Here is a 16,590-nt window from a genome sequence, read left to right as displayed (position 1 = left end):
TGATGAAGAAGGTGGTTATATATATAGGTATACAATATATATATTCTTATTTCTTGTGTAAGTAAAATACAATAAATGGTTAGGCTGGATGTGTGCAGTTCCTGGCGATGTGCTTAAACATACGAGATTTGGTGCTACAGTCTGATATTTGTTTTTAAGTTTATACATATAAATAACTTTTAGTAGTTATATAGCAGTTTATTTTCCTGTAAGTATATTATAGTAACACAACACACGCCGCATGTAATATTTCCTGTTTACTTGTTTAAATATTATGCAAATTTTGACTATTTAGACAGCAGCATCTTTCTCTCTCTCTCTCTCTATGTGTGTGTCTCTCACACACAAATGCATACACACCATGAAAACAGCAAGTTATATTAAAATAATAAACTCAAATTACGTATATATTATGATGGAATGCGTTTAATCTCGTGTGGAAATTTTAACAAATACTTCTTTTCGAAGATAATATAATAATAATATATATCCTTTCAGCATTTCGCTGATCAGAATAATCTACAGCGCTGAAAATTATACAATTTAATAATCTACTGTGCGATAAGACCACAAATTTAAATCATTATCATTTGTTCTGTAATCGTTTATTCATGTATACGCATGTTATAAATACGTACAGTTACTAGATACATTAGATAGTACAGATAGCATAATATTAGCTGCATTATATTGTTGAAATGTCCTATGTATATTATGTTTGTAATGTAATATATTATAGTGAAATATTTACATTTAATCAGATAATAATATATAATATATAGGTAACCAGTACTAAAAAAAAAAAATTATAATCCATTCAACGTCTTTGCAGGTATAGACGTTGAAATATGGTCGATATGCAGGTGTATTTAGCAATAGGATAAGCATACTATATAGGTAGGTTATATTGGATTAGAACGAAAAAACAGAATCGTATAAGTATCAGTACCTAGAAAAAAATTGCAATATCGTATAACGGCTATTTTTCTATTGCGTTTATATAATATTATAATGTTAATATATATATAGTAAATAATATTGTCTTATAGAATTAGACCTTTTAGTTATTCTTAAAAAGTTTGTTTGTATTATTATTACCGTCGATAAAACAGTTATTTATTTTTGTCGAATACGACTATCATTTGCGTATGTGATATGAAACCGGATTTATAGTATTGTATTATATTTTTTTGTCAACAGTGAATATATAAAATTTGTGGACCAAATCAGTCGAAAACAATCCTGAAATTGTATACTGCATAATAATATATACATATAGGTATTACAATATAAAACATATAATATTATGACTAGCAGCTAGTGTATGCGTGTTTGATGTTACAGTGTATAGGTACACAGTATATGCATATCTGGTGTCTAAATCTTAAATAGGTCGTATATAACAGTGCAGTGTTACAATTTTGTATATGCGCTCCGATTTTATTTCTGGAAATTCTAGTTTGTCGCTGTTGAGCTCATAGAGGTGTTATATGTATATTTTTATTAGTGCAATACGTTTTTCGTTGCACACGATACGCAGACCACCGCGGTCATCGTCGCTTATATTATTATAATAATATACAATTGTATTATATCGTTATTATTAATATTTGTATTACCGTTTACCGTAGCCATATATTGTGAGCAACAATATTAACGTATCCGTTCGTTATGTTTACAGGGTTGGAAAGGATCGCTGAAGAGTTAATGGGAAGAAGAAAATGGCACCAGTATCAAGACATTTTGGCGAAAAATTATTTACTGGAAGAGGAATTGATGGACCGGAGAGAATGGGTTCCCGTCAAAACGTGTAGTTCGTGTGATGTGAACATAGACCTGAGCGTAGCGGATCACTCACCTGCAGAACTGGTAATAATATTGCAGCAAATAATATAATATTATATCTAATATTATATATTATTTAGGAATTTAAGATAGGTACATTGTGGGAAAACATTTGCTTATTCTAATACTACTGACAGTATAATATATAGTCGTAATAAGCGATGTATACTTCTTGGGGTATTAGTCTCCTTATATTATGATGTTTTGAGTTTCATATAAATATTTTTGAATTTGGTTTTCATCCAGTTATGTGAGAAAGAGGGTATCCCCGTAATTTAACTGTGGAATTTCCTATATCCCATGAACCATATGAACCATTTTGAATTTTTATTGAAGTGGCAGACACCCATATACTTACAGAACAGACGTAGGTGATTGATATAATAATTATAATTTTCTTATTATTTAGATTAAATATAGCTACTAGCGAATATTTTAAATTATGTTACATTTAGGTATAGATTCAATAATAATATACAGTCGTTAACTTGATTAACTCGAAGTTGAGGGACCAGTCAAAAAGTTCGAGTCATCGACCATTTTAAGTAAAAAAGATTGAGTTAACCAAGTTTGAATGTAATAATTTAGTGAGCATATGAAAATTGACAATAATTGGCATTATCGGTAGGTAATGAAAACAATACTTAGCGCACTGGCATTTGTTACTTAAATATTTAATAATCAAATTTAGTGAGTATTTAAATAAGCTCAACAAATTATATAATCATATAATATTAAATATTTATCATTTATACAAAATGTTTATATTAATGGTTTTAAACCAGATCTATTGAACACAGCCTTTTGACACATCACCATGACACAATTCACCACCTAATAACTGGCAAGTTGAATATTTATTTTTGATAGGTAGTAAAAAGCTAATATAACTACTCATACATTATTAATTTAAAATTATGTAGTTCAGTAGTTGCAAATGATTATATATACTTAATGTCAGTGGTAGCTCATCGTTTTTATATCAAAATGTAAATATGAGTATAGAAATGACAGCTTTCTAATATAAATTATTATTAATATACTTAGGTGATATAATTATAAAATTATTTGACATTTAATTTTTCCACCAAATAATAGTTGAGGATTTTTTTCAGTTTTTCACTTTACAATTATTATTAATCAACAGTTATTATTATATACTTATACAGTTATCTATGTTGAAGTTATACTGGCCATTGATTTTTATTTCTATTTACACAATTTGAAACTCCCAGAAATATGTCTTTGACAATACAATACTTATACAGGTACGGCGTAAAATATAATATAATTTATTATGTAACACACTATACATAATATGAATACAATTTAGGACATCAGTCGCAGTTTAAACTATGTAGGTACTTAAATCAGCAGTTAAATAGTATACCTAATTTTGAATTCGCAACCGTAATTAAAAACAATGTACTATGCGGCTTGCGAAGTATATAATATTGTTATTGTTGTTGTTGTTGTTGTTGTTGTTGTTGTTGTTGTTGTTGTTGTTGTATAACAGCAACGTGCGGGAGCTCGCGAGGTTTTTCAGTGGGACGTTTACCTTTTAAACGGCTGCAGCCCGCGTATATATTATAAAAGTGATCGAGTCCACTTGTCATCGTTTCCAAATGACCTACATTTCGCGTGGTCGTCATACGTATACCATTTTATTCATTTGCTTTTAACCTCTTGCAGGAGGTTAGGTGCTCCCGAGAAATTATTATTATTCATGGTCGTTTTTTTATTCATAAATCGTAAAACACCGGAATAATGTGTAACAAAAGAAACGTTTCGCAGTCTTTTTATTCGTTTTTTTTTCTATTCTCATAAATTATATGTACATATAATATCATACCTAACGCGTGTACCAACAATCGGATATCATGTTAAAGGAAAATCACGCGCTCGTTCGTTCGATTTGTATTGATCTGAAATAAAACAACGCGCGTTTGCATTGCACGTTTGTAATTGTAAACACTGTAAATACAAAACACAAGTATATAGTTTATTGTACGACCATATTATTATAATATATTATCTATTATATATCTATATGCTGTGGATCGTGGATTTACCAGACTGCGTGTGTGTATAGTACATTAGTCGATAATAATAATAATGCGAATTACCTACTGAAAATCATTACGGAAACATATTATAGAAACTACAATTGGTTATATTTTTTTTTTATTGAGTTAAGCCCGGCTGCAGGCGGCAACGATGGCCTTTAGCCGTTTTTGTTCTGGGGGGAGAGGAACGGTTGTGATTGGAACACGTTTTGTATGTGTGACAACTGACAAGGATTTGTAGCTAAAAATCCCTGGTGGTCACCCATCCGGGAGCTAGCAACACCGGCCGATACGTACACTCTGAGCGTTTCCGCCGTTGAGTGTACGGACCGTGCCACACCAAGCCACAATTATTGGTTATATTGTTAAATATAAATTACATAAATATAATTAGGTATACATAACATGTAAGTATATGTACCTATACCTACCACTATTTTTAGAGCATTTTTATTATTATTATTATTAGCAGTAGTAGTAGTATCTATTACCTCAACACCAAACAATTTATAACGGTAGTCCATATATATAATAGGTATGCCAAATTTCCAAAATCATACTCAACCAAATTATGAAAAATATTGTCGATCTCTGTGACCTATAGAGTGTCTGTTTATAATTTATTAGCGATCGTTGATTTTTTTTATAATAAAATATTATTTGTTAAGTGTTGTGTTTTTGGATAAGTGATCCACGGCTTTTAACATAATATACATAATATAAAAGTTACGGAAATTGTAATTATCAAGGAAAACATTATAATTAATGTATTATAATATAATATAGTGACTTGGGACTACTAGGGTGTGTACTTCTACCTGTATAATTCTACCTTATGAATTATTTTACTATTATTATGTACCTACCTAAAGTATTATATACTGCGTCATCGTGTTCATTGTACAGGCTTTGCTTAAAATTTGAGTTTTAACTATGTTGTAGATACCTTAAGTATATGGGTAGTTAACACTTGATAGTTTCCTATAAATAACATACTTAAAAATTAATCGGCCGTGTATATTTATATTATAACTTTAGACATAATTATATTTGTTACAAAAAAATTAGGTACCTACATTATTTAATTAACTTAATATTTCTACTGAAAATATTTCATTTAGAATTAATATTTTTTTTTTTTAAACCAGTGAAGCTTTTATTTCGTTTTACTCATGGTTGAAATATACAGATTATTGCATATCGACTCGGATTGTTATCATAAGAAACAAAATGGCTACGTAAAGCGATATCACAAATATCAATTTTTCTGATCATCAAAAATACACCGAAAAAAGATAACAAATTCAAAATCCCACGCTTACATACATGATTATTATTTGCTCCCTTTACACTGCCATTTTTGTTTTTATCATCAAATATTTGATTGAGAAGAGGTATATATGCAATAACCTTGTATATTTCAACCATGGTTTAACTATACCAACGTATTTACATTTTCCTTATAAATCTTTTATTACTTAAACAATAAAAACATAAATAATTTATAAAAAAGAGTTTTTTTATTTAATATAATAATTTGATAGATACACCGGAATAATTGAGTAAATCATCAAAGAAAAAAATAACAATTTGATATTTCAAGAATTTTTTTATTATCGAGATTTATTTCTGTATCATGTTACATTAATTTTATTATTTCAAGAATATAAATTGATTTATAATACAATTATTGCAAAATAATTACTTTTGGAGAGCACATACAAATACAATATTATATACTTTATTAGGTTTCAAGTATAGTGCAGGAATTGTTATTTCAACGAAAACCGTGTACCAACACCAATGGTGTTAAAGGTGTAGTTTTGTATATTTAAAACAATAAACAAAATGTAAACTGGTTAAATCGTTGTATAATATATAGGTATATCGCGTTTTATCGGCTCAATTATATTATTTTTATTCACATCAAAGTCGAGTAGAGCCAATAGTCAAGGACATTTTTTCTACATTATTATTATCATCATCATTATAGAAAAGATTCACACAACTGCAGCTGCATTGGCGGGTGTAGAATCGTCTCTTCGAGTTCGCCGTCATACTTGTGCGTCGATTTTAACGTGCAGCTATATCACAATTTGTCATGTAGCATATTATTTTATACTCCAAACTTTTCACCGATTTCGTATCACTGAGATGAATTGTTGGAAAAGTTTCGCTTGTCCTCGGTAATAATATAAATTATTTACCCCTGAAACAATATGCTATTATTATCAAGAGAGGTGGTGCGTATAGGTTAGGTACCTGATTTCGATCGTCTGATTTGGCGTTTCCTATAACAGTATATAGGTATATACTTATATGGTTTTGCGGTATTATATTATTATCATTATTGTTGCACGCATGGACCACGTGGTGCGGAGCGATTTATAAAATAATATTATATTATAATCGATTCGCTTTATCGCGATAAAAACTAATCGGTGGGCAGTTTCACCGGATTCAATTTAGATTCATATCGTATGCGTCGAAGGTCCACAACAAGAGCTGTTTAATTTTTGTATAATGCCTGCTGCAGTGCGATGTATCCTAGGAATTTTGTAGCCCCCAGGAGAGGTATCGTTTTTCTGGAGCATTTAAACCTTCCCAACCTTTCGGTAGTGTATTTATGTTAGGAATTTTAAACCTGTAAGGGGTAAAATAATATCCTATTTATAGGAAAATTGCAGTACATGGCAGCTGGGGCTGCGGAGTAATGCATTCCTCGGTAGGATCGTTTTTGAAAAACTGTGTTGGTGATACGAACGGCAAATGTATACTGTGAAATACGTTGCAGGTAACGGTTGTACGTATAATACTGTTATAATGTTATTTAACCAAAAAATCATTTTTATCTTCCAATTTAAAAAATCTAACTTAATTTCACGCATATAATATTTTGTAGTCCTGAAGTATTCAAATCGTTTCATCCCTATTGGTTCATTCGCCGAGATCTCTACAAAACATACACCTATATAAATTGACGTCTCCCAAATTATTAATGATGAAAAATATTATATTTATATTTGTATGAATATCTATTTATTAATCGTTTACATTTACACAATTGTAACGCCACAATGTCCATCATGGCATATTGGTATAGCACCATCATCGATATTACATTCATTTGTTTTATATTTCTGTGCCACGGTTTACTTGACCAACACTTTCGACGCCCATCGGTGCCCCAAACGCAAGCAATTTGAATAAATCTGATCTTATGATTACTATATCGTTCGATACTGGGATTCATTTTTATTGCATTGTATATTATTATCATCGTATCATTTTCAGAAGTGACACGCACTAAAACTTACTTCCATCTTACTTTCTAACACTCTATAAGTTAATGACAATAAAACTATTTCTTGGTTAACACTGTTAACTTAACGTGAGGTGTACTGAAGTACGTTTTTTGGTCGGTATAACACGTTTATTGATAATTTAAAACACACACACACACACACACACACACACACACCATACACGCGGTGTGCACATAATTAATACACATCTGAGTTCATTGAGAAGTGTATCGAATTGTTTCTCATAAAAATGTGCAGAGTAATATTATTTAATTTTCATATAGACGTATTCCTATAGTTGGTATCTATATTATTGTCTAATGACAGCAACAAGACATTGTCGTGTTAGCGACGTTTTATTACAATGGTCAAATTATAATTTTGTGCTAAATTTGCCTCTTTTAATATTGCTAAAATATCATAATCATACAATAAATTATCATACAATTTTATAATATTATGTATTTAGGTATACCTACCTATATAAAAATAAAATATGTTATTTTGTTTGTTTGTTCTCTATAGAAATCACTAGACCGTTTTCAATAAAATGTTATCAATAGATTCCTTGAGATTTGGATGGTGTATGTAGATTAGTAGATTATTTTTTCAACCCCCCTCTAGTTGCCACAAGGTACACATGATTTTAGTTTTGGATCAGGAAAATAGAATATTTTTTGGTTTATTTAAATGATTGCCATTGATCACAGATTATATATTACTATTATAATTAGTAGAAATATGGCATATAAAAAATAAAAAATATAAGACTTCAAGTTGTATTACATAAAAAATATTAATGGCCAAAACAAGGTAATAATTTAATCCATAAATATAAAATGAGTCATAAATAAAATAAGAGGTACAATTTTTTTTTTAAAACTGCACTGGCGAAGCTCTAGGTAGTGTTTGATAAAATATTTCTATATTACCTATAGTAAATTAATTACAGTTTGTAATATATATACGACAATTACTTATCATGTGCCTTGTATGCAGGAGCCATCGTCTGAAACGGGAAGCTTGAGCGGCGGCAGTCGCAGCGCAGAGAGTCCGGAACCGGAACCGGGCAGGCGGTCGTCTTCCACACCGCCCCCGGCTGCATCAGAGCCGTGTCGCGCCGATGACCGGTCGCCGCCACCACCGCCACTGCTGTTGCTGCCCAACCCCACGGCCGCTGCCGCCGCCGCCGCAATGGCCGCGGTCGCGTCTCTGAACAACTCGTCGTCGTCATCGTCCACAACGACGATGACACCTGCGGGCGGGCCACCATCGCCCAGCGCGCTGGATGCTGCGGCCGCCGGCTTGCCGAAATGGCTGTTGGCCGCCGCCACGCTGAGGCTGCAAGAGACCACAGCCGCCGCGGCAGCAGCAGCAGCCGCGGCCACGGCTGCGAACTCAGCGGCCATCAGCTGTAGGTCGCCACCTGCCCACCGTCACCACCAACAGCAACAGCAGCAACAACAGCAACAACAACAACAACAACAACAACAGTCGCTCGATCAACCGCTCGATCTCAGCGCTAAGAGCAACAACAACAACGTCAGCGGTCCGGGAGGCAACGCTTCGTCGTCGCCCGCGTCGTCCACGCCGTCGTGCCCGAGCTTGCCGTCAACGCCGTCGTCGTCCGAGCTAAAAAACGCGTCCTCCACCGTCGCCGCCGCCGTTGCCATAAACCCGTTCACGTCAGATCTCATCACCACGGACATGGTTAACCAGCTGCGTGACCTTATACCGGGTACGCCCACGTTCCCACCGCACCAATCGCTCAATGTGCCCATGCTCACCACCAACAACAACCGGAACATATTCAAGTGAGTGTCCGTTTTAACTTTAAAACTTGCACGTAGTAATAGGTATATTTTCTTGTTGTGTATGATAATATGGATATTATTTTACATAATTCGACCCTCTAGTACAAGACTGTGACCACTTAAAATATAAAGTGTTGAATTTTTACTTCATTGATTAATTGGGTAAGTAAATAATTATACAGCACGAAAGTAAAAATATGCATATAATGCATTGATTATAAATACTAGTAGGTATTTATTATCAATGATATAATGCCATGCCATTAAAAATTGTATATTTCAATACAGACACATTTTTTAGTGGAAAAATAAAAAATTATATTGAAATATGCGGTGTTCTTGCAGCATTATATGTAGAGCTGATTCTGTACCATTCGGTAGTAGTCATAATTCAAAATTTATAAAATTTTAGTTGTGGTGGTCTTGTATTCTAGAGAATATATAATGGGTGGGCAGCAACACATGCAACCCTTTAAAAAATTCATTGCAGTAGTATCGCAACCGTGCTCTTTGTCAACTTCTGCATGTTTTCCGTTCGATCGATTCGACGAGACCTGTTTCGTTATCGTGATTTGAATTGACAATTTTTTTCCTTACATTGTTGCGAAAAAAAAAATTCATTCCAGCTGGCAATTATCGCGTGGCTATACGTATTGCAGTTTTATTGTCGTTGTTATTGTTAAACTGCACGCGGTCACACGTTGCAGTGGCTTTATGTAGGTGGTGTACATGTAAATGCGTTCGTCTTAAAAATGAATTGTGCCCGTAATGATAGTACTTGTTTTGGTTTTACGGGTGCGCGAATATAATAATATGTACACAGTACGTCATAATGGAGCGTGTGGCTTACAGATATCCGAAGTTTGTTGATGAGATGCATTTTCAATATATATATATATATATATATATATACACAGTCAGTTTGACTATACAGTGTACTTTACCCTTAAATCAGAACATAGCAAATTACTACCTCTGTCGGTATTATATAATATTATTATGATTGTGCGAATACATTATTCGATAAACCGAGAAAACTAATTTTGGCTTATCTATATAGATACTATTACATCGCATGCGAATTTATTTAGAACGCGGCCGGTTATTTTTCGTACTTTTCATTATTACATATATAATATGCACACATAAACTCAGTGATCGTTTCGTCCATTAATGACGAGATAATATCAAGGCTGGGCATTAACGAGTTAAAAAGTTAAAGTTAAGTTAATAAGTTAATTTTATATTAACTTTTTAACTTAACTAGTTAATTTGGCTTTTCATTAACTTAACTGTTAACTTACTAAATTTCTTTTTTAATTAACGTGAAATTAACGAGTTAATTTTTCATTTCAAGAAGTAATTTAAGTTAATTTATTTTGTTTTTAATTTTATCATATTTCACTTCTTCAGTATATTTCGTTTTCATGTCAAAAAATATTTACCGTGAATTGCTAAAAGTAAAAATGTATAGAATTCGAATTTCACTAATTTGGAAACACTGTATAAAATATAAACACTATAGTCTATAATTTAGTTTTGGGTTGGAAAAAAATTAAGTACGTTAGCGTTGTATAAACAAATTAACTTTTTTTTAACTTAATAAAAAGTTAACAAAAATTGTGTATTAACTTTTAACTTTTAACTTTTTGTTATTGGTGAATATTAACTTAACTTAACTGAGTTAAAAAAAATCATTAACTTGCCCAGCCTTGGATAATATATTATAATACTGTGGAGGTTAAAGGAAAACACAGTACACACGACATAATATATGTATATTATTATGTAGGTACCTATATAGGTAATATGAACACGAAATGAGCGTTTATAGTAATCAACGTCTAATTACTGGTTGTATAGACACGGACTATATACTAATTCCATGGTGGAATGCACAGTATTTAAATCGGTTATAAAAGCGACTGTCGAAGATTATTCAAACACTATACCTACCTACATAGCTGCAGGATGCTCGGATAGTTAACGCGGATTTACGTGTAGGAGATTGTTATGCGTACCATCCGTGGTACACGCGCGTACCGTCCGTGGTACGTGCGAGTATTAGACAGTTTTAGACATATATCTGAAACCGCGATTAGAATAGCACAACAATTAAGATTTAAAAAGAGACGTATTTCTAAAAACTCGACAAAGTCCACTATTATACATTCTTCATAACTAGCTGGTTTTACCCATAATATTACTACGCGTATGTTCAAATAATCATTTGTTTGAGTGTTGGGTCGCAGTGCTGAGACTTCTCTTATTAAAATTTTACGCTTCCATTTTACAGATCGAAGACGGTGAAACAGCCCAGTCACATGGCCGGCCGGAAGACTTACACGGAGGACGAGTTGCAAAAGGCGCTTCGGGACATCCAGAGTGGCAAATTGGGCACGAGACGTGCGGCCGTCATATACGGCATACCCAGGTCAACGTTGCGGAACAAGGTGTACAAGTTGGCGCACGAACGGGACAGTAACAGTGGTGGTGGCGTAGGAGTCGGCGTTATCAGGGATCCGTCGACGGGTGAAGACGACCCGTCCAATGGACCAGTCACTGAGCTGTTGCCGTTGCTGACCGAGGATGACGACGACGAGGACAGGGACATGGCGTCCGTGGGCGAAGACGAGTGCACAAGCAGAGCAGCAGTGGCGGCGGACAACAAGGACACCAAGGACAACAAGGACCGCCACCACGCGCCACAGCCGCACCATCAACAACCACCGCAACACCACAGCCAGCAGCCCAGGACAGCGTCGTCGTACATGACCGTCGAAGACTTGTTGCGGATCACGGCGGAACAACAGCAGCAGGCGGTCGCGGCCTTGCCCAACGCCGAGACGCTCCGACTGTTCCTGCAACACTACGCCAACAACAAACTGCTGCTAAACAGGCCAGAACCGCATTACCGTAGCCGCGACGTATCTATGACTGACGGCCGATCGCCGTCGCCACCATCCACCTCCACCGCCCCCAGGTTTCCGCCCATGTCAGCGGACCTATGGCCGGCAGCTGCAGCTGCTGCGGCCGCGGCTGCGGCCTTGGACCCACAACACATGGGAACCTATCTATCGCAGTTGCTGTCTTCATCGGTGGCAGCAGGGCCACCTTCAGCTGTACTAGGATCGCCACGCTTATTGCCACCACATGACAGTCCACCACCGCCACCACCGCCACCGCCACCGCAGCAGCAGCAGCAGCAAATGCCTGTGACCCACCACCAGCATGAATTATTCCTAAAAGATTTCACCGTCAAGGACTTGATGCGTAAAATACTGGACGAAGAGCAACAACAGCAGATGCAGCACTTGCAGCATCAGTTCAGCAACAAGTTGGCAGACCCGAGACGGTGGTCGTCGAACGGCTGCAGTTCATCTGAACCGATGGACACAGGCCGCAGCAACGACGACGATTCGAACCCGTCCAACGTCATCCTTAGAATACCATCGTACAAACCGGTTCCCGGTGGTAAGGGTAGCGATTACGAATTGGTGACGTGCGTCAGGGACATCCGGTCCCCGGGGCGAGCCAACAGTGTAAGGAGTGACACGTCGTCACCACCGTCGTCATCTGGCGGTGGTGTTGGCAACAAACATCCGGTCAACCTGAGAGACGCGATCGCCAAGAGCATCACACAAAGGTTCCAGTCGACGTCCGATCAGGCGATCCCACCACCCATACCAGCCGTTGAGTCGTTTGCCCGGGCCTACCAACAGTACCAGCAGCAACACCACCATCACCAACAACAACAACAACACCATCACCATCTTCAGCAGCAGCAGCAGCATGGCATATCCACCTCGTTCGGTACTGGCAACCCCGTCATCAGGAATCACAACAACAATAATTTGCAGCAGGACGACTGCCGGAAACGGGTACCGACGCCCACCAACAAAACATCGTCGGTCGTAACGCCATCGTCCAACGTCGCTGGGTTCCACACTGGCAGTTCATCGTCGTCATCGTCCAACTCGGCGTCAGCTGCAGCAGCGGCTGCTGCGGCTGCGGCTGCGGCGGCGGCCGGTGGCAAGGGCACCAGGCCCAAGCGGGGCAAATACCGAAACTACGACCGTGACAGCCTGGTAGAAGCCGTGCGTGCGGTGCAACGGGGTGAGATGAGCGTGCACCGGGCCGGTTCTTATTACGGCGTACCGCATTCTACGCTCGAGTACAAGGTCAAGGAAAGACATCTAATGCGACCTAGGAAACGTGAGCCCAAGAACCCTCCGGCCTCGTCCTCCGCGTTCACCTCGGTTGTCGCCGAACATCACCCGGACCGAAAAAAGTCGTCGTCCGACTTGTCGTCTTCGTCGTCGGTCGTCCGGCCAGCCGACAAGACGACTACCACCTCGTCGTCCTCGTCGTCGGCCACGCCGCCGTCCATCAAACTGCCCGCGCACGTCCAGTTCCCAGCACAACAGCAACTGTCACCATTACAGACGCCCAACGGGCTCAAGATGTTCGACGCCGCGGGTCCTGTGGGCCCGTATCAGCCGTCGTTCCCGTTCTGGGCCCCCAGCCCGTTCCACGTGCCCATGGATTTCCAGCGGAATCCGGTGGCGTTTGGGCCAATGTCGATAATGCAACGGATCCAGGCTGAGTCACGGCTACACCACCACCAGGCAGCGGCCGCGTCCATCGCCAGCCTGGGCAAGAACGCCCGCGAGGTGGCCGAAAACCTGTACGACGGAACCGATAACGGCAGCTTCCTGGACGGCATCATCAGGTCCAGCTTGGAGACGGGGCTCAAATCGGCGGCTGCCATGGCGGCCGTCCAAGCGGCGGCCAAGAGCGCCACGAAGGGAGGAGATGGAGAAGGCAGCGGTGGTGACGATGACTGCAGTCGGGACGGTTCACCACGAGTAGCCGGTGCCGAAAACGACGGTGACCGCCACATGGAAGACCTAGCGGCCACTCCACCATCGTGCCAGGATTCGGCCGCGGACAGCGATGATGAAAAGCCGCGGACCGAGTCACCGGACGGACAGGAACATCGTCATCAGCTGCACGACGATTCCGAACACGAAACAAACGCTGATCGGGCGTCCACAGCTTCGCCCGAACATGCGACCGAAACGGAAAACGACGACGATGACAACGATGCGATCGTCTGAGGTAAAACTGTTGGTATACATCTCGTAATATTATATTAATGATTAGTGTGTTTAAAAAAAAATATAAAACAATTGGGAACAAATCGAATGTGTTTCGTATAAACGCCTTATGCGACGATTCGTGTGTGTAAATACATAATTTTATTATAATGATATTGTATAATATTATGGCGGTGTAGAGAACTTTATAGCTGCCGACTAAGCAAAGTTTATTATTATTACTATATTATAGTAGAATATGTGGTGTGAGTTTTCGTTTGTTTTGATTCGGTAACGATTTCGATTGAGGATGAAAAACGGAAATGATAAAAAAAAAATGTAATCGGTTAGTGCAATTTTTACGTAGTTTTTGTTAAAAATTGAAATAATAATAGATTTATGTTTAACGAGCATTACCAAACTGCTGACGGTAATGAAAACCCCCATGAATATTGTTATTTCGCGGCATCTTTGTGATAAAAAAAAAATTGTTTATATTCGTTTACGTTGTGTTTTTCTTTTGTAATTTAAAAACAAAAAATCTTGCGTTTTTTTTATGAAATTTTATTGCACTACCATGTTTTAAGTCTACGAATATTTTTGGTTGTAAACGTCCCATATTTTGTACAGTGTAAAAAAATGTAATAATTTATTTTATTATTATATAATATATATTATTATAAATCATTATTATTATTAAAGTAGGTATACACTATTGTATATAATACGTAATATTGTATTGTATTCATTAACATCGCAGTCTTACGTATGCCTATGTATATTATATCATAATAATATGATATTTAATCTAAAATTATAATGGTAATTGATACACGGGCCAGAGGGATGTATATATCTTATTATATAATACTATACACATTATACATATTGTATAAGAAAACCGCATGAAAATGTTTGTGCCATAAAAATATTGATATAACATATTATATTATAGGTAATATGTGTACTGAGATGTTTCATTGGTAGAGCCCTTTGCATTAAATGGATGTTTATAATTGACTATATTATTTTTTAATCGCGTGTTCCATACGAACAAATATTTAATTTATTAAGTTTTTTTGTTTTATATACGTAAGGATATTGTTTTTTTTAATCACTTCTATATTTGTATGTATATATATAAAAAAAATTGAATAATTTTTAAGACTATTATTTTGTATTATTGTTCCTTTTAAACGTGTCGAGGAAAACGATGATTATATAAACTTAAAGAGCAAATATTAAAAAAAATAATGTATATATATTATTTTAGTGTTCGATTTATAATAATATTATTATCACGTGAAAGTCTGTAATTTTTTTCTCGATTTTTAATATATATATATTTTTTTTTAACTCTAATCATATCATTACGACATTAGGTAGTTGTTTTTTTTATATATAATATATATAGAGAGGAAGGTTGTGCTTTGATTATATTATGTACTCATTCGGCTGCAATCAAACCTATGTTTAAGGGGAATGATAAGATCGATTTACATTCCATACAACGCGATATATATAGGCATATATACGTATATAATTGCTGAACTCAAATTTTTATCTCCTGTTTTTTGTGAAATTTTTTTTTAAAGCCCAAAGACAGCAAAGCATTCCAAAATAAATTTTTTAAAAAATATAATATACGTACGTTTATTCTATAACGAGTATCGTGTTCATTTGCATTTGTAATTTTTCGGGGGGGGGGGGGGGAGTGGGGGTATATAATATAATATGACAGATCGTTACGGAACTTATGGATTTAATGTTGTATATTGTTATAATGATATTAATGTGTAATCAAATAATTTGTGTTCATTGAAAAAAAAAACATATTTTTAAATTATAGACTATAACTATTTATTATAGTCTTTATATTAAAATGTATTGTTGTACAGTTTGTTTTTTTCTTTTTTTTTTCGTAATTATTTAAGTCTCAGACATCATGCGTAGTGCTAATGTAAAACTGTGTATTTCATAATATGATCAAAACAAAATATTTTTTCAATTTGTATCCTTACGTTTTTAGTTATTATTTTTTATTGAAATAATATCGTATATGATAAATATTATTACTGTCGAATTGTGTCGTTCATTTTACTCTGTACAAAAATATTATTTTTAATAATAATACAAACTTCTTTGAGGTCAATTTTTGTACTAATAAAATCGTTCTTTTTTATGATCGTTCATAATATTATACTATCTACATATTGTTATCATGTACCTACTATTTCACCGTTGCAGGCATCGCCGCCGTATTTTTCAGGTCCCGCCTCTCGATGTTTGTGTACTTCATAAATGGTCATCGAGAGAGGGCCTTCAGGGGACTTAGTATCCAGAAACTTTAATAGTCCAACCCTCCCCCCCCCCAAAAAAAAAAAATTGTAGAATATACATTACCAAAATTGTCAACAGTGTAATTATATATAATTACGACACCAGTGCGCTAAACATGCGC

The 16,590-nt window shown here is 36.1% G+C and overlaps 1 protein-coding gene across 3 annotated transcripts in view; it reads left to right on the top strand.

Moving 5' to 3' along the window:
- The window catches only part of LOC100161761 (mushroom body large-type Kenyon cell-specific protein 1), a 125,380-nt gene extending 109,065 nt beyond the window's left edge, over positions 1–16,315 (top strand). For all 3 annotated transcript variants that reach the window (XM_029489164.1, XM_001942562.5, XM_008191642.3), the window contains 3 exons: positions 1,682–1,869; positions 8,216–9,030; positions 11,327–16,315. In XM_029489164.1, the coding sequence (XP_029345024.1) occupies positions 1,708–1,869; positions 8,216–9,030; positions 11,327–14,150 (3,801 nt within the window). In that variant the 5' untranslated portion in view covers positions 1,682–1,707 and the 3' untranslated portion in view covers positions 14,151–16,315. The remainder of the gene's footprint in view (positions 1–1,681; positions 1,870–8,215; positions 9,031–11,326) is intronic.
- Positions 16,316–16,590: the final 275 nt, after the last annotated feature.

This window comes from Acyrthosiphon pisum, chromosome A2 (assembly GCF_005508785.2).
Source record: "Acyrthosiphon pisum isolate AL4f chromosome A2, pea_aphid_22Mar2018_4r6ur, whole genome shotgun sequence".
In the NCBI taxonomy this organism is placed as follows: domain Eukaryota; kingdom Metazoa; phylum Arthropoda; class Insecta; order Hemiptera; family Aphididae; genus Acyrthosiphon; species Acyrthosiphon pisum.
This window is presented reverse-complemented; position numbering and strand designations above follow the sequence as displayed.